Here is a 22,903-nt window from a genome sequence, read left to right as displayed (position 1 = left end):
ATTTTACTATAAGATAGACCGAGGCTGAAAAAGTTTGGAACAAATTATGCCTTACGGCATGCATAAGTATAATTACCTACCTACACTCTTAGAAAACAAAAGAAAAAACTTTGCCTGATAAAGTAAAATTTACTATAAGACAAACTGAGGCCTAGAGAGTTTTGAACAAATTATGTCTTACGAAATAATTATGATCACTCATAAAAAATAAAAAAAATGAAAAAAATAAAAACTCTGCCTCATAAGGCAAATCTTTACAATAAGCCAGACTGAGACTTGGGGAGTTTTGAACAAATTATGTCATACGACATAAGTATACTCATCTACAGGGCCGTCTCAACATTGGGGGTCTAAAGTCAAACTTCAGATAGAGGCCCTAAGTAAGAATATCAACAATGACAAACTTTCAATGAAAAAATATAAAATAAAGTTATAGTAATAAAACCAGCTGAAGATTTTGATAAGTCGATATAATGATATCGAAATAGTGTTGCGTTGCTTTAATATAATGATTGCTTGTTGTTATGTCCAAAAAGCAATTTTTTGATCTTTCGTAACTTGTAACTCGCAATAAGTTCTTGTTTGAGAGGCTTTTCAATATTGAGAATAAGAATAGTAAAAGAGAGAATGAAAAAGATAAATATACGAATAATAGTGTGCGCCCATATTCGTTGTTAGGATATAAATGGGGGATTAAAATAGGTACCCAATTACTCACGTAAGGAAACAATCCCCTAAAAATTATTCAACTCTTCAATTATTGCAACGTTCCCGCATTAAAATGTAAAAAATTATTGTAGTTTCTCTCCAAAAATTCGTTTCAAATTTAACCATACACCTTTTTTTTTTAATAATATATAGTATACAATAGTGCATCTTTAATCCCCCCCCCCCCCCCCCCCCCCCCCCCCCCCCCCCCCACCCCGCGTTCCTCCCACAAAAAGTTGAGGCTCCAAGCCATTGCTTTATTAGCCTTATGATCGAGCCGCTGCTTTATTGGCCTTATAGTCGAGCCGCCCATGCTCATCTACTACACTTGTGTAAGATAACACAGCCTACGCCTGATTAGGCAATACTTTACTATTAGACAGACTAAATACCTGAAGACTTTTAAACTACTTATGTCTTGGGCATAAAATAAAGGGATAACTACATAGCATAAATAACATTACTACATATTTATATTTAGTAGCTATAGTTTAAAATAATTACATTTCATAGCTAATAATTATATGTTAAATACAACTTATAGCTATATATATATATATACAAAGTAAAATACCCCATCATCACATTATTCACTTCCAACCCAATCCTCCCATCTCTCTCTCTCCCCTCTCCCCCACCCCCCCTTTCTGCCCGACCACCACCACGACCTTTCTCGGCAAACTTTTACGGTCGGATCCGGTCGGATCTTGGCCGGATCTGACCGAATATACATCAGATCTTCATCGATTGGCCTCTCATCCTTCTCCGGCGAACTTTGACGGGCAGATCTTGGCCGGATCTGACCGGATATAAATAAGATCTTCACCGATTGGCCTTCCATCCTTCTCTGGAGAACTTTGACGGTCGGTATCGGTCAAATCTTTCTTGGCCGGATCCGACCGGATATACATCGGATCTTCACTTGTCGACAAGTGTTGCTTTGTCGGAGTCTGGCCGACGGTGGCTTTTCCGGTCAAATTCCGGTACGGGATCTGAAAAATCACGTTTCTTTTTTAGTGTTTTCATTAATTTTTTAGCATATAATTCATTGTATTCATTAATTTTTCGCTGTATTTGTTGTATATTTACCGTGTATACAATGTTTTTTGCTGATATTTGTTAATTTTTTGGTGTATCTATGTTGTATACAGTATTTTTTGCCTGTATCTGTTGTATACATATCGGAAAATACGATGTATTTGTGTAATTATTGGTGTATATGTATTCAGTTTTTTATTTGTTGTATTCATGAATAAAATAAGCCAATTTATGAATACAGATAATTATTTCATGAATACAGTGGGAAAAAAATTATTTTAGTCATGAATATAGCGAAAACAAAAATTGAATACAGTGAAAAAAAATGAATACAGCAAACAAAAAAGTAGCTACGAGCTGTAAATAAAAATGTTGCTATGCCAGATTTTTAACCCTTAAAATGTAGTCATTTATGAAATTTTCTTAGCCACCTAAACTTCTCTATGGAAAAAAAGAAAGAACAAACTTGTGCCTAATAAGGCAATTACTTAATTATTAATCAATTCAACCGCAAATAGGCAATGAGGTAGATTTTTTTCATCATGCATCAATTCATATATATATATCAACTACGCAACATGTAAATCGAAAAGTGGCTCAATGACATCTTAATTAATCATAAAGAATCCCAATTAGAAAAGCATATTTTCACCAAAAGTACTTTTTTAAAAAACACTTCTCAGAATAAGCTGATTTTAAAATTTGGCCAACCAGGCTATTAGTCGAGGTGGTGAAACATTACCTCTTCAAAGAAAAGGACAAAAACCTTACCTCGAAAACTTTTTACGCAACTCTCCCTGCTTAGCAATTCTTTTTTGTCTGCTCCGTTTATCCTTTTTTTCACTGTTATTTAAACTTAAAATGTTAAAACTAGCTAAGTAGGTGTTAAATATTGATAAGTATTTTTAAGTGTTAAAACTGATTTTATACCTAATAGTGGTGTGTTTGGCAAAGCCTTGAAATTGATAAATTAAACAGTTGACGCATTTGATAAAAAAAAGAGATAACTTGTTCTGTTTGTACAATAACTAAAGTACCCTTCAATGTATTATAAAATATTATAAATTTAAAATACCTTTGTAAAGAAAAAGAGAAACAGCAATATGGGATAGAGAGGAAGGATTTTATTTTGAGCAAAATATTAAAGATAAAATAGTAAAAATTTAGTTAAACTAGACGTGTTTATAATATAAGCTAAAAAGTCATTAGTTAGCGGTGACAAACTTATGACTTTTTACTTGGCTTATAAGCCCATTGGGTGTTTGCTAAACACATAAATATACCAAAAGGTTCTTAGAAGCCAGTTTGACTGGGTTATACTTCCTCCGTCCCAAAAAACTTCTTACTTTTCTTATTAGTTTGTCTAAAAAGATTGACACACTTCTATATTTAGAAACAATTTAACTTTATGAAATGATTTATATCCACACAAATATCTAAGGCTTGTTTTGGACCACACATTTCAAAAAAATTTATTTATTTCTTAAACTCCGTGTCAAGTCAAACTAAGACAATCTTTTGGGATGGAGGAAGTAATAACAACATCTGTGATGTAGTCCCACGTGATGCAGTAGAATGTCGTGAGACCTTAACAAATGAGGTAGAGATGTTTCCGATAGACCCTCGGCTCGAGGCAAGCAAATGAAAGTGGTTCGGGAAAAAGAAACAGCTGCCTGAAAAGGAAATAGTAACTAAAACTAAGTAGTACGATAATCGAAACATCATCTATAGGTACAACTCCGGCAAACCAACAAAAGTATGACATCAAAACCGAGCCAAACTCAAAACTAAGTTTTGCAATGACAATTAGGCACCATGTTTCTTGCATTTCAATAGAGAAAATAGTAATCACAAGTGGGACGATTGGCATTTTCTCAGTAAACTATACTTCAAATTGAGAAGCATGGGACAAGAGTAACATGTGGTTTAAATTCTTTTCCACAAAAAAATTCTTTAAGCCCAACTCCCAGAAACAATTTCATCAATCTGCATCATTTGTTGATTACAATCTCAACTTCTTAGCCTACAAAGGAAGTTAGTCACATCCATATGAGCACAATTAAGAGAAAATTCAAAGCCACAATAGGAAAACACTGCTTAGAACATCGTACCTGTGGTGTATACTAGATTTAGGCATCATCACTTCTTGTCCTCTTTTTGTTCCTTGTCTTCATCCTTCTGCTGTGATGAAATAGACAGAAATGAGACGAAATACTAATAAAAACTAAAATATTCAATATTGTGGCTTAGTCAGTCCACACAAATCCAAAGAAAACATGAGATTCCGATCAAAGTTGACCCACCCAATCATGTCCATACTATTTAAAGTGTGTGTCAATACAAGACGCTAAGTGCCTACTGGATTAAGGAATGGGGGAGAAAGAAGGAAATGCGGTACAAAAATCAGTATAACATGATTCAAATGCTAGGGAATTATGAGCTTTTCAATAATTCTATTTCCTTTTCCCAGCTTTTTCTTATGTTAATTTAGATAGCTGAAATCTAAGAAGAACACAAGCTTCATATTCCTTTTGTTGCCTTCCACCTCATTGATCACCTCTCTTTCTTGCCTTCTATTTCTTTCAGAAAGATTTGGCCCTAAGGATCTTGCACAAAATTTCATTGCTTCAAGAATGAGCTCAGCTTAGTCTAAAAGTTTTCTTAGATTCTCTTCTTCTTTTTTAGATCATTGGCAAGGTGTAAAAATTGAAATGCTCAAAGTATCTAGGAAAACAAAAGGTGTTCCCCTGACCCAAAAGACAGCTATACATCATCACTTTCAGCAAATTAATCTGCACAAAAAAGACCCTTGAATTGCCTTTAAAATACACACTAGCTGCTAGTTTAACACACAAAACAGTAGGTGTGCCCAGCTGTCTATGGTGCCACATTTCTTAGATTAACTTTCAAGTTCTAGACTATATTTCTGAAATTCAAGGAGTCTGTCTGTTTTGACATCTGAAAGAGCTAATATTTAACTTATCGTCATCACTAAACAAAGCAGATACAGTATTAGAAATCTACAAACAGAAAGACCGTCGAACATGTAAAAGACGCATAAATTAGAAATAGATGTGGCACTAAACCAAAACTTTACCAGCATGCTTTTTAATATAATCTTATCAACCAAATTAACTCACCTCAGACTGGCCTTGCATAGAAGCAAGTAAATCTTTAACTGAAGGATCATTTGGATCAACACCTGGAAGCTGGGTAAGCGAAAAAACCATGAAATGAAAACCAAAGGAGATATGAAATGTGATATCCATTGGATAAGCAATTACTTTGTCATAATACTAATGGGAGTGTCATCTTTTACTCAGCATAGAAAACTTACTGAAGCAAGAATTGATGACACGAATGATTGGTCTGCCAACAATTTAGTCACATCTGGCTGGTTTAAATCATCTTTTGCATTGTCCTGCACAGACATTTGAAGAGCTGCAAGCACACGAAGCAACAGGACATATCAGAAAAAACATAACTTAGCACATTTGCATCAATGGCTGACGTAGTAAAAAGGATTCGGCACAGTTGCAGTCTTTTGTAGCAATTAAAATTTTGATAGGACTAACCAATGTCATCTAAGAGGTAATAACAGTGTCTTGTACACCTTTTGTCATTTAAAGAATACTTTGGATGATATAAAGGAAGGCAAAGGATGGTTGAAAGAAGACTCGTAATCTTCTTATTTTAACGACATTATGCAAAAGTGCAAACTATTTAAAAAAAATGAGAGGGTAATTACCGGAACCTCCTTTTTTCCGGTGTGTCTGTGTTGTGTGGTTTTGGTTTGGGTGGGGGGTGGGCGTTGGAGAGGGGAGACAACCACCCATGGAGTTTATATCCATACTTGTAATGACCAAACAAAACCAGAAACAACAGAACGTGAAAGGAAAAAAATGATACTCAACAAGATAAAGATACTTCCCATAGACTTCATTTAAATTAAAAAAAAAAAAAAAAAAAAAGATACCCATATATCCTTTCATTCTTCAAAATTCCACCACATCTTCTCCAAAATACATTAGACGCATTACATGAAAACAATCCTATCAAAGAACAAGCACCTAATCAAGTTTGAGACAGGCACATATTATACAATATATATATATATATATATGGTAGTTGGTAAAATTCACCTGCTACTAGAAATCAATTGAAAAGACAAGAAGAGCTTGAAATAATGTAAATGAACTACTGCAATTAGGTGGACTTGCTAAAATTTAGAAAAATATTTCTATGGCCTAATGATATAAGCCAACAATAGAACTTGGCCTGCAAATATAGTAACCAACCTAGTGCCAAGTCTTGATCTGCAGAAGCTGCTTCTGACATGTCCACGTCTTTTGTAGCAATGTTGGAGGAAGAATCATCCATCGACATTGCAAGTGCTTGTTGTAACAGGGCATTCTCATCATCCTGTGAGGGATCAATTTATTGTTCAGGAGTTAGTTTCATTGTAGAGTAACAAAAGGCCAGGCATTACAAAATCTTCAAGCTGAACTCATTTTCTTGAAAAGTTCAATCTCTACAAGTTTCTCTGCTAGGTATGAGTAGATAAAATAAAATGTTATAAGAGGGCAATCCAACACCTCCTGAGCTAACTTTTGGGGTGGAGTTAGTCCCAAGGTCCATCTTTCTTCACATGGTTTCAGAAGAAGACCCATCTCTATACTTAGTTTACCCAATGTTGGCCCCCCATCTTATATTGTCCATGCTCCAAATGCCCAGCCTAGGCGTGTGGAGGAGAAATGTCAAGAGAACCACAGTGGATTAAGGATATGGGTTATTGTCTCTTTATACTACCGCCTTGGGAAATGCTCACCTCATGAGCTAACTTTTGGTATTGCTTTAAACTCAACATCTATTTTCTTTACACTCAAGAAAATAAGGGATTCAAGTAAGTACTACTATTAAGTCTCAATCCCAGAGAAGTTGAGGTCCACCATATGAATCTGACCATGTTTCCCTTTTGGCTAACAAGTAACATCCTTCTTCCACAACTCCCCCCCTCCCCCCGGCCCACCCAAAAAAAGAGAAACAACAAATATACATGCAACCCTCTCAAATCCGGGCAATTAATAGGCACCAGGACAATGTGGAACTAACAAAAGGTGTACTAACAGCATGTCAGCTAAGTATAAGTCAATATTTATACTTTCATGCCTAAGAACTTCAGATACAATCACGTCAACGAGATGAAGTATCCCCGAAATATTGAATGCATTGTTTCCTTAAGAGCGCAGATATTTTAAGAGGGGGGGTGGTGGTGGGGGGGGGGGGGGGGCGAGGGTTCGGACAGGACTTTTTCAGCACCAAGAGATGATAGCTAAATAAAAGAAAAATCCATGTAGGGAAGAGAATGGATTGAAAGCTCAGTGGAAGTAAGAAACTGAACAACATTCATGTTATGATAGAAAAACTAACCGTGGGCAGCAGCCTCTCTCTGTTATCAGCAGCAATGGTTTCTCCAATTACAAGGGGAAGTGGCGGAGGATCATATTTCTAAAAAAAAAATAAAAAAAATTAAAGCTCTTCTTGTGTCCCCTAACTCCATTTGCTCCCATATATCTCACTGGACCACTTGAAGGTTGGATAACAGCGTTAAATTGATAGCTTGAGGCAGATTCTGGAAAATCTCTCATCATCATATGAATAATTGAAGGATGGATAAAAGCATTAGATTGATTTCTTGAAGCAGATGAAATACCACCATGGAAGTTTGTATGTTGCTCACTGAATGTTAAATGTGTACTATTTTCCACCAGAGCTATCCTTAAGCTCCAGGAAAGTGCATACTCTGAGAAGATGAAGCTGTTGGAGCATGCCATAAGCTTTGCATTTGAAGAGAGCTTCTGACATTGTTTGCTCTAGGGATGTGAGAAATTGAAGAAGAGCTGCTAATTTTGAGAAATGGAGTAGGGCACACAAGAATAGCTGCTAATTTTTGAGAAATAATATTGATCCTCCACCACTTCCCCTTGTAATTGGGGAAACCATTACTGCTGATAACAGAGGGAGGCTGCTGCTCGCGGTTAATTTTTCTATCTTAACATGAATGCCATTCAGTTTTTAATTCCACTGAGCTTTCGATCCATTCTCTTTCCTACATGGATTTTTTCTTTTATTTAGCTGTCCATCTCCTGGTGCTGAAAAAGTAACCCCCTCCCCCCCCCCCCCAAAAAAAATAAAAAATTTGCGCTCTTAAGGACACACTGCATTCAATATTTCGGGGATACTTCATCTCATTGATGTGTTTGCATCTGAAGTTCTTAGGCATGAAAGTATAATTTTTGACTTAATACTTAGTTTAAATAAGGCTTGGTCTTGCCGTCATACTTGGTCGTGTGTAAAATCCCTGATAGAGACTCAAATCAAATCAAAAAATTAACATTCGAAAGAATACCAGTTTCTTCTTTTCTTCTCCAATTATTCTAATAACTCAAAAGGTCCTCAGAAATTTCTAAAATAGCGAGATACCAACCATTAGATCAGCCGCCTTGTTTTCAGTTTCAGACGTTCTGGCACTGACATTCTCAGTCATTGTAACATCCTGGGAAGTTGATTGCATTTCTCCTTTTTCTTGTTTTGCAGCTTCTTCTGCAGCCTTCTTTGCTGCAGCTTCTTGTCTAGCCCTTTCCTCCTCCATTGAAACTCGAAGTGCCAGAGCAAGCTCAGGATCCAAGTTAGGATCAACACCAAAATCATAGCCAGGCCCTGCACCAGCAGCAGCTGCAGCTGCTGCTGCAGCAAATCCACTTCCACCCTCACCATCTCCGGTGCAGATAGGAGTACTGCCAATTTCAGATGAACAACATGATATGTTATGAAGGTTATCTGAAGTTAAAAGTAAAAGACAGTAAAATATCACTAGCTACCTTATTAGCACATCAGCAAGAGCAGTAGGACCGGGAGGAATATGAAAGATGTGACTGCTATCACTGTTGTTAACTGCAGCAACTAATGCCTCAAGCTTCTCAGCCTTCTCCTCATCTTCTTCACCAAAATTAACAACATCAAGAGCTACGCTATTCTTCTTCAACTTTCTTCCAATCATTTCCAAAACCTTCTTGTCTTGTTTAACAGGGCTGAACAAATAGTAAACGTCAATATAGAAAGAAAAAAAAAAATCAACAGTTGTGGCAGCAAAGACTACACAGGAAAAAGCCATCACCTGCCAGCAAAAAGAATGATCCTCTGCTGTTGCTTTTTGTTTTGCCGATGCTTCAGAGCCAACTGTGCCACCTGGAGTCCAGCAGCCAAATTCATCTCACCACCGATATTTAATCCTGAAAAAGGTAAGAAAAAAGGCCAGTCACATGAGAAATTGAAATAGAACTATTTAAAGGAGCTTATTAGACAATATATATAGTTAACAAAACATCTGAAGATGACAAGGATGTGAGTATCATACATAAACATTATAGTCAAGTATACACTGGCTTTGAGATTTATATTTCCACAGCCATCTTCAGTTGAATAAATTAAATAGGGAGGCAATGGACAGTTTATTGTGATTGCAAATACATAATGAATAAATTAAATAGGGAGGCGATGGACAGTTTATTGTGATTGCAAATACATAATACAACGTAAAAATGAGTAGCTAAAAATTGAGGAAAGCCAAATTGAGGACTTTACTGACTTTCTATGCAGAAGTTCAGAGAGAAATCTTCAATTTTTTGCCCAATCCTTCGGCATTACACGTCCTTTCGGTTCCAAATTTGGGCCCTTACTCATCGCCGCTCTTTCCCTCTCCCGATTTGATGTACTAATATGTTTTTACTGATATCACATACCTGCAGGTCTTTATCCTACACCCCTCGTTTCATCCTAAGAGCCTCATCCTTCTCACTTCGTTTCATTTCTTTTCTTTCGTTCGACTGGGCATTCAAAAGCTTCCTCCTCTGCCTCTGCCAAATAAAGGACTGAAAATGCTATGAACCTCATCCTTCTCACTTAGTTTTTTTCCTTTCATTCGACTGGCATTTAAAAGCTTCCTCCTCTGCCTTTGCCAAATAAAGGGCTGAAAATGCTATCAGACGAAGTGTAGGAACAGGTTATCTTTTATTACATCTTATTAGCAAAAGGCACTTTCTCTTTTGATAAACGAGAAATTCCCAAGGGCAGTGGCGCACGGTATGAAATGGATAAAGGGCTAGCCCCTTTACCCTTCTCCACTTAAATACCAAGTTGTCTTCTACAACATTCGACCCCATGACGTATGCCTAACCCACGCATCATGTGACACACATATGCTATTAAGGGAAGGGCACTTTTATTATCCCATGAGAGTCAATCATTTTTCTCCTTAATTTGTCTTCAATTTCATTCTTTGAGAAATCATTTGATTTCAAATTCTTTGATTTAAAAGGTAAGAAAATTTACATCTAAATATCTAATTCCATTTCATTTTATAAGGCGGCATTTAACTGGGCACGGAGTCGAAGAAATACCAAAAAGTATCCTTGGAACTTGTGGTGTTAAATATGCCATGACATTAGTATCCTTGGAACTTGTGGTGTTAAATATGCCATGACATTTCTATGTCTATAAAAGCATGTCATTAAGGGTAAAATTGGAAGCTTAAAGTTAAACAATTCTCAAATATAGAAAGGTGTCTTTTTTTTTTTTTTTTTTTGGACTAGCCTAGAAAAGAAAAGCAACATATAAAATTGAATCGAGAAAGAGCGCAATATTACAAAAGAATTATATCTTTTTTTTTCATTTAGATAGTCGTCCTTCTCTATGGTAATGCCCATACGTTTGGACTCTAGGAAGGGCAAGCAAACTTTTGAGAATTTTTTTTAAAATTTATGAAGGGTATAAGCAGGTTTCATCACAAAATGAAGTGGTGATATTGGGGATATTTGGCAACCCTCTTATGTAAATCTTCCATCGGAGGACAAAAATGTAATTACACAACTGGTAAAGAAGGGAGAGCCTGGGCAGGAAGAAACAAGTGTCTTTGGGCGCATGCAAGTGAACACCAACAAATCTAGAGTCCTATCTAGAAAATTTTGGAAATACCTTTGTCAAGATCCTCCACAAGTGGTACTAGAACAGCATATAGTCATATTTCTAAACCAATAACTAATCTTCCATACTTGTTTCGGCATCAAAATCTCAAAATGTTCTAGTAAACCTAGCATCCATTAAATCTAATGTCAAAATAGCTAGCTGCAAAACCTATAGAAGTGATTGTAACGGCGTCTACAGAGTAATGAATTACTAATACGAAAATATAGCCATGAGGAGAAGCTTACCATGCATGCAAGCTAACATTTTCCCTAGGTCGCTGGTCGGAGTGACTAATACATGAACTCCTTTGCCAGCCATGGTCAATGCTCCAACTGTATTCTCAGGATTTGACTGCAACAGATAAACAAAATCACAAAATGGAACAGTTGAGTATAGAGTTGGTGCTTAGTGCTTACTAAAAGTTAAGAAATTACTGAAATACATTATAATGCCATTGAGTCAGCTATTCAGGGAATCCTAAAAGAGGAAAACTCATAACCAGTTGGTTTCGGAGTACCACTGCACCCACTACTCAGCAATAATTTGCAAACTTAGTATAAGTATACATCTTTGAAAAATCTTCGACTATATACACGACAGTGTTGTCAAAATCTCATTTGAGGCGCACTTAAGCCTGAAGCTAGGTGCAAAACATGTTGAGCTTAAGTACAAGGCAACAAAGCACTATAGCGGTTGTCTCATTACCCATGAGCTCCCTCTCGAAGAGGATGACACTAAACAATAACTATTTCAGTTAGTAGTATTTTTGTCAGTTCATTTTCCCAAATTAATGGTTGTTTATATTTCTAGTTATTGTTCATAATGTAGGTGTGGACTGTGGAGTACCACTGCACCCACTACTCAATGAAATTCGCATACATTATATATTTTTAGAAAACCTTCGACTATATACATTTTAAGTGTCATCAAAATCTCATTTGAGGAGCAATTAAGCCCTGAAGCTAGGTGCAAAAAATGTTGAGCTTATGTGCAGGCAGCAAAGAGCTTTGACATGTGTCTCATTACCCAGTAGCTATTCCAGAGGCAGAGGGTAACCTATGAGTTCACCGGAACCCAATAGTTTTTGCTCAAACCTTCTGTGTGTTAAAAATTCACTAAAAATTGAAGTGTTGGAACTATAATGGTGAAGCAGTACAGACCAGTTGTGGCAGTTCTTTCTCAAAATGAAAAAAAATCAACTGGGTGAAATCAGGAAATATAAAAGAAGTAATGAAGTTTTGGAACAGAGATGGTATTGCAGCAAAGGAGGAGGAGAGATGGAAGATTGTCCCAGCAAGCATATGGTGGACAGTTTGGAAGGAGAGAAATCAAAGATGTTTTGAAGATAAGCAGAGCAGCATGCAGAAATGAAGATGAATTGTTTAGCTATTTACTATTTTTGGTGTAAACAGGAAATGTTAGATCAAACAGTAGATATTTTAACAGCTATTGACTGGTTGTAATTTAGTGCAAATAGGAAGGCAATGTAAGCTGTAATACTTTTGAAGGGGGACTACACATTTGGATGTAGTTATACCTGTGGATATATAGATTAATTGTTACCATTCTCAAAAAAAAATGGTGGAGCAGTAAGACAAAAGAAGTGGTGGAAACTTGTCCCAGCTTGTACTTGGTGGAGAATTTAATAGGAGAGGAATTGTAGAGTGTTTGAAGACAAATGCAATTCTGTGCAGAAAATCAAGATGAATTGTATTATTTTGTTTCACTTTTTTTTTTTTTTTCTTCTTTTTTTCTTTTTTCACTTTTGGTGTAAAGAAAACTATGAAGAGGAGACTGAATCACTAGTTGATATGATAGGCTCCTTGTGAAGCAGTACTAAGCTTGGTTAGGTTTTGTAAGTATTGCTTGCACTGTTATGGTGCAAATTTTTTTTTTATATATATATATATATATACACACACACATGCTGCCAGTCTAAAAAAAAAATTCACTAAATATCTATAAAAATTGATTGTGAGCTCAGATATTACTACTATCTATTGCTGCATTTGCTTTGTATCTTGCTACTTTGCTGCCCTATTTTTCTTACAATCTTGCTTCGGATACATTTCTTTTGAGCCGAGGATCTATCCGAGACAGCATCTCTACCCCGCAAAGGGTAGGGGTACGGTCTGCATACATCCTACCCTCCCCAAACCCCACCTGTGGGATTACACTGGGTATGTTGTTGTTTGTTACATAGTTATGGTTGTATATTAACTCGAGATCGTTGTAGGAATCCATAAACTCCAAATCTTTGGATCGGCATTTGTCATTACCCATGGGCTCCCTCATGAAGAGTTATTATTCTTGAATTACATGTATACTCTTTATATTTCCTACATTTTCCCTTTCTTTCATTAAACTCTACGCTATACTTTGTCCTTTTTATAGGTTCACTTTTCGCATTTGATAACACTGATACCCAGTTTGTTAAGACCAAAACGCTGCCGATATTGCTGTTTATATTTCTAGTTATTGTTCTTGAATTACATATATTCTTATAATTTCTTACATTTTAATGTGATTCTTTGAGTTAACAAAGAACCAATCGACCAGGATCTTATTCTTGAAGCGGTTTGATGGGCAGATTCAAGAAACGGATGTATCTCAAGTTGTAGGCGTCGGATTAAAGTGATTCAAAAACTATGTGAAAAATGACGATTTGAACTATAAAAATAACTATTGAATCGTTTAAATCAAGTAAGTATTAAGGCCGGAACGATGGAAAGAAAATTAAGGTTCTGGGTATGAACTAGAACGAATTTTAATCAAGAAACGCATTCTTGAATGATCAAGAACAAATAAAGTTCCTAAGTCACCACTTGAAATCAATTAACGTGATAAAAAAACACCACACGCAATCGAAAACAAGGTAAAGACTATCACCACCTTGCTTGGAACCAAAAACAAGGATAAAGAACACCAAATAGAGAAAATAACTCTATTGCAAACTAGGGTTTAAGCTCAAAAACGTGAATCCTGTTTAACAAAGAATAAGAACCCTTTATATAGGCCTAGGGTCTCTTCTTTGATGACTACAAATCCCTATTCTACTCTAGAAAGGAAATAGCTAAAAACAAGGAAAGTAAAATCCTTATTCTACAAGGAAAGGGGAAAGTAAAACCTACTAGAAAAAGGAAAACAACTATTCCTAATTTAAGAAGGAAATAATTTTAACTTGGCTTCTTGGGCTTGAAATCATCCTTGGGCTTCTTGAATTTGAAGACAAGTCCACATACCAATTCTTGGGTTCACAAGAGCTTGTTCTTGACGCCCTAAATAACAAAAGCCCAATATAGCTTCTTGATTTTCATCATTCTCCCCTGGTTGAGAAAGACTCGTCCTCGAGTCTAAAGGCTCAATAAATGGCGCAAGATCAGCTACATTAAATATCGGGGATACCCCATACTCTTCTGGTAGCTCCACTCTATAAGCATTATTACCCAACTTTTGAACAACACGAAAGGGACCATCAACTCTTGCTTGCAACTTTGGATACTTTTGTTTAGGAAACCTTTCCTTCCTCAAGTATACCCACACTAAGTCTCCCACTTTAAAGAGTTATTTCTTTCTCTTCTTATCAGCTTGTGTTTTGTATGTTTTTGTTTACCTCTCAATCTCTTGTAAAACTTTCTCATGAATTTTCTTCAACTCTTTAACTCTCTCATCAGCATCTCCACTAAAAGAATGATTTTGAATGAGAGGAGATAATTCTAAGGGACCAAGAGGATTCTTACCATATACCACTTCAAAAGGACTCTTTCCGGTTGTTCGATTCACGGACTTGTTGAAAGCAAATTCAGCCTGTGGCAGCAACGACTCCCACTCTCTTATGTTCTTCTTAACCAGACTTCTTAATAGGGAACCCAAACTCCGATTGACTACCTCTGTTTGTCCATCCGTCTGAGGGTGATAAGACGAACTATACTTCAACTCTGTACCAAGCTTAGCCCATAAAGTACGCCAAAAGTGACTCAGAAACTTAGTGTCACAATCTGAAACAATGCTTCTAGGAATACCATGCAACTTGACAATATGGTTAAAGAACAAAACAGCCACATGTGTTGCATCACTTGTCTTTTTGCATGAGATAAAGTGGGCCATCTTAGAGAACCTATCTACCACGACAAAGATAGAATCCTTACCTTCTTGAGTTCTTGGTAATCCAAGCACGAAATCCATGCTGATATGTTCCCAAGGTGTTGTAGGAATTGGCAAAGGTTCGTATAACCCCTTATTGCTACCATGCATCTTTGCCCTTTTACAAGTTTCACAACGTTCAATCAACCTCAAAACATCTCGATTCAACTTGGGCCAATAGAAGTTTTCTTGAATCATCTTTGATGTCTTAGAATGGCCAAAGTGACCAGCTAATCCACCCTCATGTGCTTCTCTAACAATGGACTCTCTTAAAGAGCCTTGTGGTATGCAAAGTTGCTTGCCATAGTAAAGAAAGCCATCTCTTATCAAGAACATTCTTTGTGGACCTTCCAAGCATCTCGTCCAAATGACTCCAAAGTCTGGATCAGCCTCATAAAGTTCCTTAATGTGGTCGAATCCGAATACATTAGTTTGCATGATGGAAAGCACACATGGTCTTCTACTAAGAGCATCAGCAACTTGATTTAGTTTTCCAGCCTTGTGCTTGATCACAAATTGAAAATTCTGAAGGAACTCTACCCATTTTGCATGCCTCGCATTGAGTTTTTGTTGATGATTAAGATATTTTAGTGCCTCATGATCAGAATATAGAACAAACTCTCTGGGCAGCAAGTAATGACTCCAATGTTGCAAAACTCGAATAATAGCATAAAACTCTTTCTCATAGGTGGAATACCTCAGCTTAGGTCCACCCAACTTCTCACTAAAGTATGCAATGGGTTTACCTTCTTGACTAAGGACTCCTCCAATGCCAACACCTGAAGCATCACATTCTACTTCAAATAGATCATTAAAGTTTGGTAACTGAAGGATAGGAGCTTGTGTCATCTTATTCTTGATCAATTCAAAACTCTTTTGGGCAGCTTCATTCCACTTGAATATGCCTCCCTTCAAACACTCAGTTATAGGAGCAACCAATGTGCTGAAATCTTTAATAAACCGTCTATAGAAGGACACCATTCCATGAAAGCTTCTTATGTCTGAAATTGACCTAGGAGTTGGCCAACTTAAGATTGCCTCTATCTTGCTTGGATCAGCTTGAATACCAGCACTAGTTACTATGTAACCAAGGAAGCAAACGCTATCAGCATAAAAGATGCACTTCTTGAGTTGTGCATACAACTTCTCCCTTCTTAAGGTTTCAAAAACCTTCTCCAAATGTTTCTCATGTTCGACTTCCTCCTTGCTAAAAACTAAGATATCATCAAAGTAAACAACAACAAACTTCCCCATGAATGGTCTAAACACATGAGTCATAAGTCTCATGAATGTGCTCGGAGCATTAGACAAACCAAAAGGCATTACCAACCATTCGTACAAGCCTTAGGTAGTCTTGAAGGCAGTCTTCCATTCATCACCTTCTCTCATACGAATCTGGTGATATCCACTCTTCAAATCAATCTTGGAAAAGATTTTAGCACCAGGCAATTGATCAAACAGATCGTCTAACCTAGGGATTAGAAAGCGATACTTGATGGTGATTTTGTTGATTGCCCGACTATCAACACACATCCTCCAGGTGCCATTTTTCTTAGGAACAAGCAAAGTGGGTACAGCACAAGGGCTAAGACTCTCTCTTATTAAGCCCCTCTCTAGTAACTCCTTAACTTGCCTTTGGAGTTCAGCTTGTTGTGTAGGATTCATCCTATAAGCAGCTTTGTTTGGCAAAGAAGCCCCAGGTACAAGGTCAATTTGATGTTGAATATCACGCATAGGTGGAAGTTCTAATGGGACATCCTCAGAGATCACATCATCAAACTTAGTAAGTAGCTTTTTGGCTCGTGCATCTAACTCTTTCTCCTCCTCTTGTGAGTCTCCTATAGCTACTGCAATATACAATGGCTCTTCTTTATTAATCTGACGCCTACAACTTGAGATACATCCGTTTCTTGAATCTGCCCATCAAACCGCTTCAAGAATAAGATCCTGGTCGATTGGTTCTTTGTTAACTCAAAGAATCACATCAATTTGGTATCAAAGCTCAGTTGAGGAGGAGTACCATGGCTAATAATATGCAAGCAAGAAGAGGACGTTGGTTTCAAGAAGATGACGAATGAGCAGCGGATCGTGACATGGAGATGGAAGAGCTGAGAAGGACTATACAACAATTACACAACTTCGACGTTACCAAAGGCAAGAACGGCGAAGGATTCCTAAGGATGATGACGAAGGGTCTGATATTAATCCCTTTAATGATGTTGATAAAGATGACTCTAGCGATAATTCTGATTTTACTAGGAGACGACAAGATGATGAATTTGATCATCCAAGAAGAAGGAGGAATCATATAAGGGAGAAAAGAGATGATGTGAAGGTTGATGTTCCTGATTTTGATGAAAAAGCCCAAGGGGAAAGTAAAACCTACTAGAAAAAGGAAAACAACTATTCCTAATTTAAGAAGGAAATAATTTTAACTTGACTTCTTGGGCTTGAAATCATCCTTGGGCTTCTTGAATTTGAAGACAAGTCCACATACCAATTCTTGGGTTCACAAGAGCTTGTTCTTGACGCCCAAAATAACAAAAGCCCAATATAGCTTCTTGATTTTCATCACATTTGCCCTTTCTTTCAGTAAACCCTAAGCTATACTTGGTCCTTCATTCACTTTTCGACTTTGATAACACTGATACACAGTTTGTTATGGTCAAAATGCTGCCAATATTTTTGTTTATATTTCTAGTTATTGTTCTTGGAGTAGCTGACTGGGTTGTTTAATATCATTTTCAAGACAGCGAAGATCTTGAGGAAGAATGGAGGTGGAGTACAATGATTCCCGTGTACAAGAACAAGGGAGACATTCAAAAGTACTGACAATAACTATAGAGGTATCAGTACGCTAAGTCACACTATGAAAGTGTGGGAAAGGGTGGTGGAAATGAGGGCGAGGAGAGGTGTGTCTATTTCAGAGAACCAGTTTGGATTCATGCCGGGCCGCTCGACTACGGAAGCCATTTATATTGTAAGGAGATTGGTGGAGCAGTATAGGGAGCGGAAGAGGGACTTGCACATGGTATTCATCGACCTAGAAAAGGCCTACGACAAAGTGCCAAGAGAAGTCCTATGGAGATGCTTGGAGGCTAAAGGTGTACATGTGGTGTACATTAGAGCGACAAAGGACATGTATGATGGAGCTAAGACCAGGGTAAGGACGGTAGGAAGAGACTCGGAGCACTTTCCTGTTCTGATGGGGTTGCATCAGGGATCAGCTCTTAGCCCGTTTCTATTCGCCTTGGTGATGGATAAATTGACGCGACAAATACAAGGTGAGGTGCCTTGGTGTATGTTGTTCGCGGATGACATAGTCCTGATTGACGAGACTCGCAACGGAGTTAACGACAAGCTGGAGGGCTGGAGACAGACGTTGGAGTCTAAAGGATTTAAATTGAGTAGGACCAAGACAGAATACTTGGAGTGCAGGTTCAGTGGCGTACCGCGTGAGGCTGACGAGGAAGTGAGGCTGGGTACCCAGGCCATTCAAAAGAAAGGAAGTTTCAAGTATGTTGGGTCTTTTATACAGGGAGATGGGGATATCGACGACGATGTTTCACATCGTATTGGTGCAGGGTGGATGAAACGGAGGCTCGCCTCCAGAGTGCTGTGTGATAAGAAAGTGCCACCAAAACTTAAAGGCAAGTTCTACAAAGTCGTGGTTAGACCGACTTTATTGTACGGAGCGAAGTGTTGGCCAGTCAAGAGATGTCACGTTCGGAAGATGAAAGTCGCGGAAATGCGAATCTTTGCGGTGGATGTGTGTGCACACTAGGAAGGATAGAATTAGGAATGAAGATATCCGAGACAAGGTGGGAGTGACATCGGTGGAAGACAAGATGCGGGAAGCGCGGTGAGATGGTTTGGGCATGTGAAGAGAGACACAGATGCTCCGGTGCGGAGGTATGAGAGGTTGGCTATGGACGGTTTCGGGAAAGGTAAGGGAGGCCGAGAGAAGTATTGGGGAGAGGTGATTAGACGGGATATGGCACGGTTTCATTCACCACCGAGGACATGACCTTAGATAGGAGGTTGTGGAGGACTCGGATTAAGATAGAAGGCTAGGTGGCTTATCCTTTCACCATAGTAGTTGCGGTTTTGCTCATTTGTTTATTGCCATTTGATTTCGCATTTGATTGCTTTCTTATATTTGTTAGTCGTTGCACTTTGATTATCTTATTTATCTATAGTAGTTAATGCTCCTTTCTTTCCGGACTATTCTACCATGACTTTCTCGCTTTTGTTATTCCTTGTTTTCATATTGTTTTCGATATGCTTGGCCCTATCTGACCTTTTGTCTTGTTTTCCTCTCTTTTCCTCTCTCGAGCTAAGGGTCTTTCGGAAACGACGCCCTACCTTTCAAGGTGGGGGTTCGTCTCCGCGTACACTCTCTACCTCTCGGACCACACGTGTGGGATTATCGGGGCTTCTTGTTGTTGTTGTTTCTAGTTATTGTTCTTGAATTACATATATACTCCCTCCGTTCCAATTTATGTGGCACAGTTTGAATTTCGAGAGTCAACTAAATTTTTCTTTGACCGGAATTTCTTTATATGCCTTTTAATATTTTAAGTTGTCAATTATCGGAGCTTCTATAATGGAGGTCTCAGGTTCGAAACCCCCTGCCTACGACAGCAGGGGATTTGCCTTCTGGGTCGAGCTCGTCGCACGGGGCTTGTCTTGTGCGGGTTATCTCTCCTATTTGGTTTACCCTGTGGGCACCCGAAGGGTAGCAGTTGCGGGTTCTCTTGTCATAAAAAAAAAAATTATTTCGAAAAACTTAAAGCTTCTAACCAGCAAGGGTAGGCTCAGTTGGTTGAGCATGGGACTTCCATAAATGGAGGTCTCAGGTTCGAAACCCCTAGTTACGGCAGCAGGGGATTTACTTTCTGGGTCGAGCTCGTCGCACGGGGCTTGCCTAGTGCAGGTTATTTCTCCTATGTGGTTTGCGGGCAAGTGCACAGGAACGGAGTTTACCTTGTGCGCGCCCGAAGGGTAGCGGTTGCGGTTCTCTTGTCATTTAAAAAAATAAAATTAAAAGCTTCTATGTCCAAATTCACAGTCAAAGTTTAGAAGTTTGAATCTCGAAATTTCAACTGCGCCACATAAATTGGGACAGAGGGAGTACATTTTATATTTTCTACATTTGCCCTTTCTTTCATTAAAAACCCTACACTATACTTGCACTTCTTTTAGGTTCACTTTTCGCCGTCGACAACACTAATACACAGTTTATTACGATCAAAACAACGCCAATAAGCTATGTAAAAGTTGAATACCTGAGTTTTAGCACCACAAATGAAACTAAAAGCATCAGATTGAGCTTCAAATCGATTACGTGGGTAATCACCATTACGCATCCACTCAGAATTATCAATACATATCATCGTAGCCTGAAAGAAATAATTATTATAAAAAAAATAGCACTTAATAAGCTTGTGATAGAGAAAGTAAAAAACCCTAATTTGCAAGACCAAAATTTACAGATGAAATGAATCTATACTAACAGAAACGCCAAGTTACTAACCTCAAGTACCATTGTTAACCGATCAAAAGAATTTTTGTGGAAAATGGGGTTTATTTAGTGAATAAGTGATTTCTATCAGCTATAATACAGTTTTTCACTTTTCAAGGTGGAAATAACATGATATATAGCCACTTTTAATTGTTTCTATTTAATCAGCACTCCTTCACTCGCATAATACTTTTCCGCTTTTCCTTTCAGACACCCTTTAAAAAGTGATAAATAAAATTGTATTTTTATTCCATTACCTTATCTCTCTCCAATTAATTGTACTATAATCAATAGTGATAATTTTGGAAAACAATTAATATTAAGGGTGAAGTAGGAAAAATTTAATTAATTCTGTCTTGATTTTATGAATAAGTATTTTGAGATAGATATTTATAATATTGTGTTCAACTAATATGGGACGGATGAAGTAGCTACAATTTAAAATTAGTGCAAATTATAATCACTTCCTGGTATGAGTAGTAATTTTGGGGATAAACTATCTCGGGATTATATTTTTTGAAATTATGATTTTTAGATAATTTTTTCCTACCGGGAAGGAGGGATAAAATACACCAAATTTGATGGGATAAAATGAAATATTCAGAACTAAGATAAATTTATACCTTCAACCAAATAAATTATAAATTTAATCTCAAACTTAATACTGGGTTATCTCATTTTATCCCATGAACGAAACGACCCTGAGTTTTGCTTTTTCTTTTTGTTGATTAGGGTGTGCGAATTTCAATTTAATCGATAAATCCAATAAATGTTAGTGATTTTATCAATATTGTATTATCGATTTAGTGGTTTTCAAATGAATTTTTTAATATTGGTATACCAGTTTGGTTATTGGTTTTTTGAGTTTACTTAAAGATTAAATTGATAACTCAATAAGATCATGTTAAATTTATCTATTTATTCCTGATTAGATAAGGTGCCTTTAAAATTAGAAACCCTAATACTAATTTTATATTTCCCTTTCTTAAGTTCCATTAGTCTCAGAATATAATGCATTAAAATTTGTTATAATTAAATAAACTTATGATTCATAATTAACCTGAGATTTTCTATTCGATGAATGATTATATTGATATGTACCATTCATTTAGTAGCACTATATTTCCTGATACAACTCAATTAAACTAAAGTAAAAATCAAAGATGGAGCTTTGCCCAGGTTGATGCTAAAAGGTTGTTGTTTTGCATTAGGTATTTCTTGCGCAAGAAGGGAAAGAAAAAATATCTAGAAGAGCAGGTTGGTTGATGACCCCTTGGAGACATTATCTTATCGGCTAATCCAATAACCGAATCATTACGAACCACTAATCGATTTATTAACTGACAGCGAATATGTTATTGGTTTGGTTATATGTTTGGAAAAAGGACACTTAAAGTGTCCACTCAGTCAAACTAATCCCACATTTAATCCCTGTTTGGGCTTAATCCCACCAGGAATTGGGCAATTCGCAGAATTGCCCTTCTTTTGGGGTGGTCTTTAAATTTTGCCCCTCATATTTGAAATCTTTAAAATTTGCCCTTCGGCTTTAACACCCATAGGTTCCAGGTTCGAACCCACGCGCAGTCAAAATTTTAAAAAAAAAAAATTCGCAAGGCAAGTTTAAATTTCGCTATCCGGACCGCATACTTTTGTTAAGGAATTACCAAAGTTATGCGGACGGCATACTTATGCCAATGCAGGCGGACTTGGCATAAGTATGAGGTCCGCATAACTTTGATAATTCTTTCACAAAGTTATCCGTCCGGCATAAAAGTTTGCCCATTAAAAGTATGCCACCAAGCATAACTTTGTGAAGGAATTATCAAAGTTATGCGGACCGCATACTTATGCCTTATGGGCGGACTTTGCTTTATGCCAGGTCGGCATAACTTTGATAATTCCTTCACAAGGATTATGCGGATTAGGCATAAAAGTTTGCCCGTTAAAAGTATGCCCCCAAGGCATAACTTTGTGAAGGAATTATCAAAGTTATCTGGGACCGCATACTTATGCGCTATATGGGCGAGACTTGGCGTAAGTATCTTGCCAGTCCGACATAACTTTGATAATTCCTTCACAAAGGATTATGCGGTAAAAGATAAAAGTTTGCCCATTAAAAGTATGCTCCCCACCGGCATAACTTTGTGAAGGAATTATCAAAGTTATGCGGACCGGCATACTTATGACAAATCCGCCCATAAGGCATGGTATCGGTCGGCATAAAATTTGTAATTCCTTAACAAAAAAGTATACGGTCCCAGATACACGCGACTCAAACCTTGTCTTGCAATTTTTTTTTTTTAATTTTTGCCGAGCGGGGGGTTCGAACTCGGAACCCGCGCGAAAGCTCAAAGTTGCAATGCGAAGGGCAAAAATTAAAGACCAGAAGAATACGAGGCATAATTTAAAGACCACAAATATGAGGGGCAAAATTTAAAGACCACCCCAAAAGAAGGGCACTCCGCG

At 37.4% G+C, this 22,903-nt stretch overlaps 1 protein-coding gene across 2 annotated transcripts; it reads right to left on the bottom strand.

The window, feature by feature from the left end:
• Nucleotides 1-3,416: 3,416 nt before the first annotated feature.
• LOC132036152 (26S proteasome non-ATPase regulatory subunit 4 homolog) lies at nucleotides 3,417-20,568 on the bottom strand. 2 transcript variants are annotated; one of them, XM_059426407.1, is made up of 11 exons: nucleotides 20,450-20,568; nucleotides 20,202-20,315; nucleotides 11,016-11,121; nucleotides 8,924-9,038; nucleotides 8,628-8,837; nucleotides 8,234-8,543; nucleotides 6,045-6,168; nucleotides 5,084-5,187; nucleotides 4,887-4,955; nucleotides 3,858-3,927; nucleotides 3,417-3,769 (listed from the first exon to the last, which is right to left on the bottom strand). In XM_059426407.1, the coding sequence occupies exons 1-10, from the start codon at nucleotides 20,459-20,461 to the stop codon at nucleotides 3,886-3,888; spliced, it is 1,206 nt and encodes a 401-aa protein (XP_059282390.1). In that variant the 5' UTR covers nucleotides 20,462-20,568; the 3' UTR covers nucleotides 3,417-3,769; nucleotides 3,858-3,885. The 2 variants fall into 2 exon arrangements, with proteins under 2 accessions (XP_059282390.1, XP_059282391.1); XM_059426408.1 differs by having other exon boundaries at nucleotides 3,858-3,924.
• Nucleotides 20,569-22,903: the final 2,335 nt, after the last annotated feature.

The sequence above is a fragment of the Lycium ferocissimum genome, chromosome 11, assembly GCF_029784015.1.
Source record: "Lycium ferocissimum isolate CSIRO_LF1 chromosome 11, AGI_CSIRO_Lferr_CH_V1, whole genome shotgun sequence".
In the NCBI taxonomy this organism is placed as follows: Eukaryota; Viridiplantae; Streptophyta; class Magnoliopsida; order Solanales; family Solanaceae; genus Lycium; species Lycium ferocissimum.
This window is presented reverse-complemented; position numbering and strand designations above follow the sequence as displayed.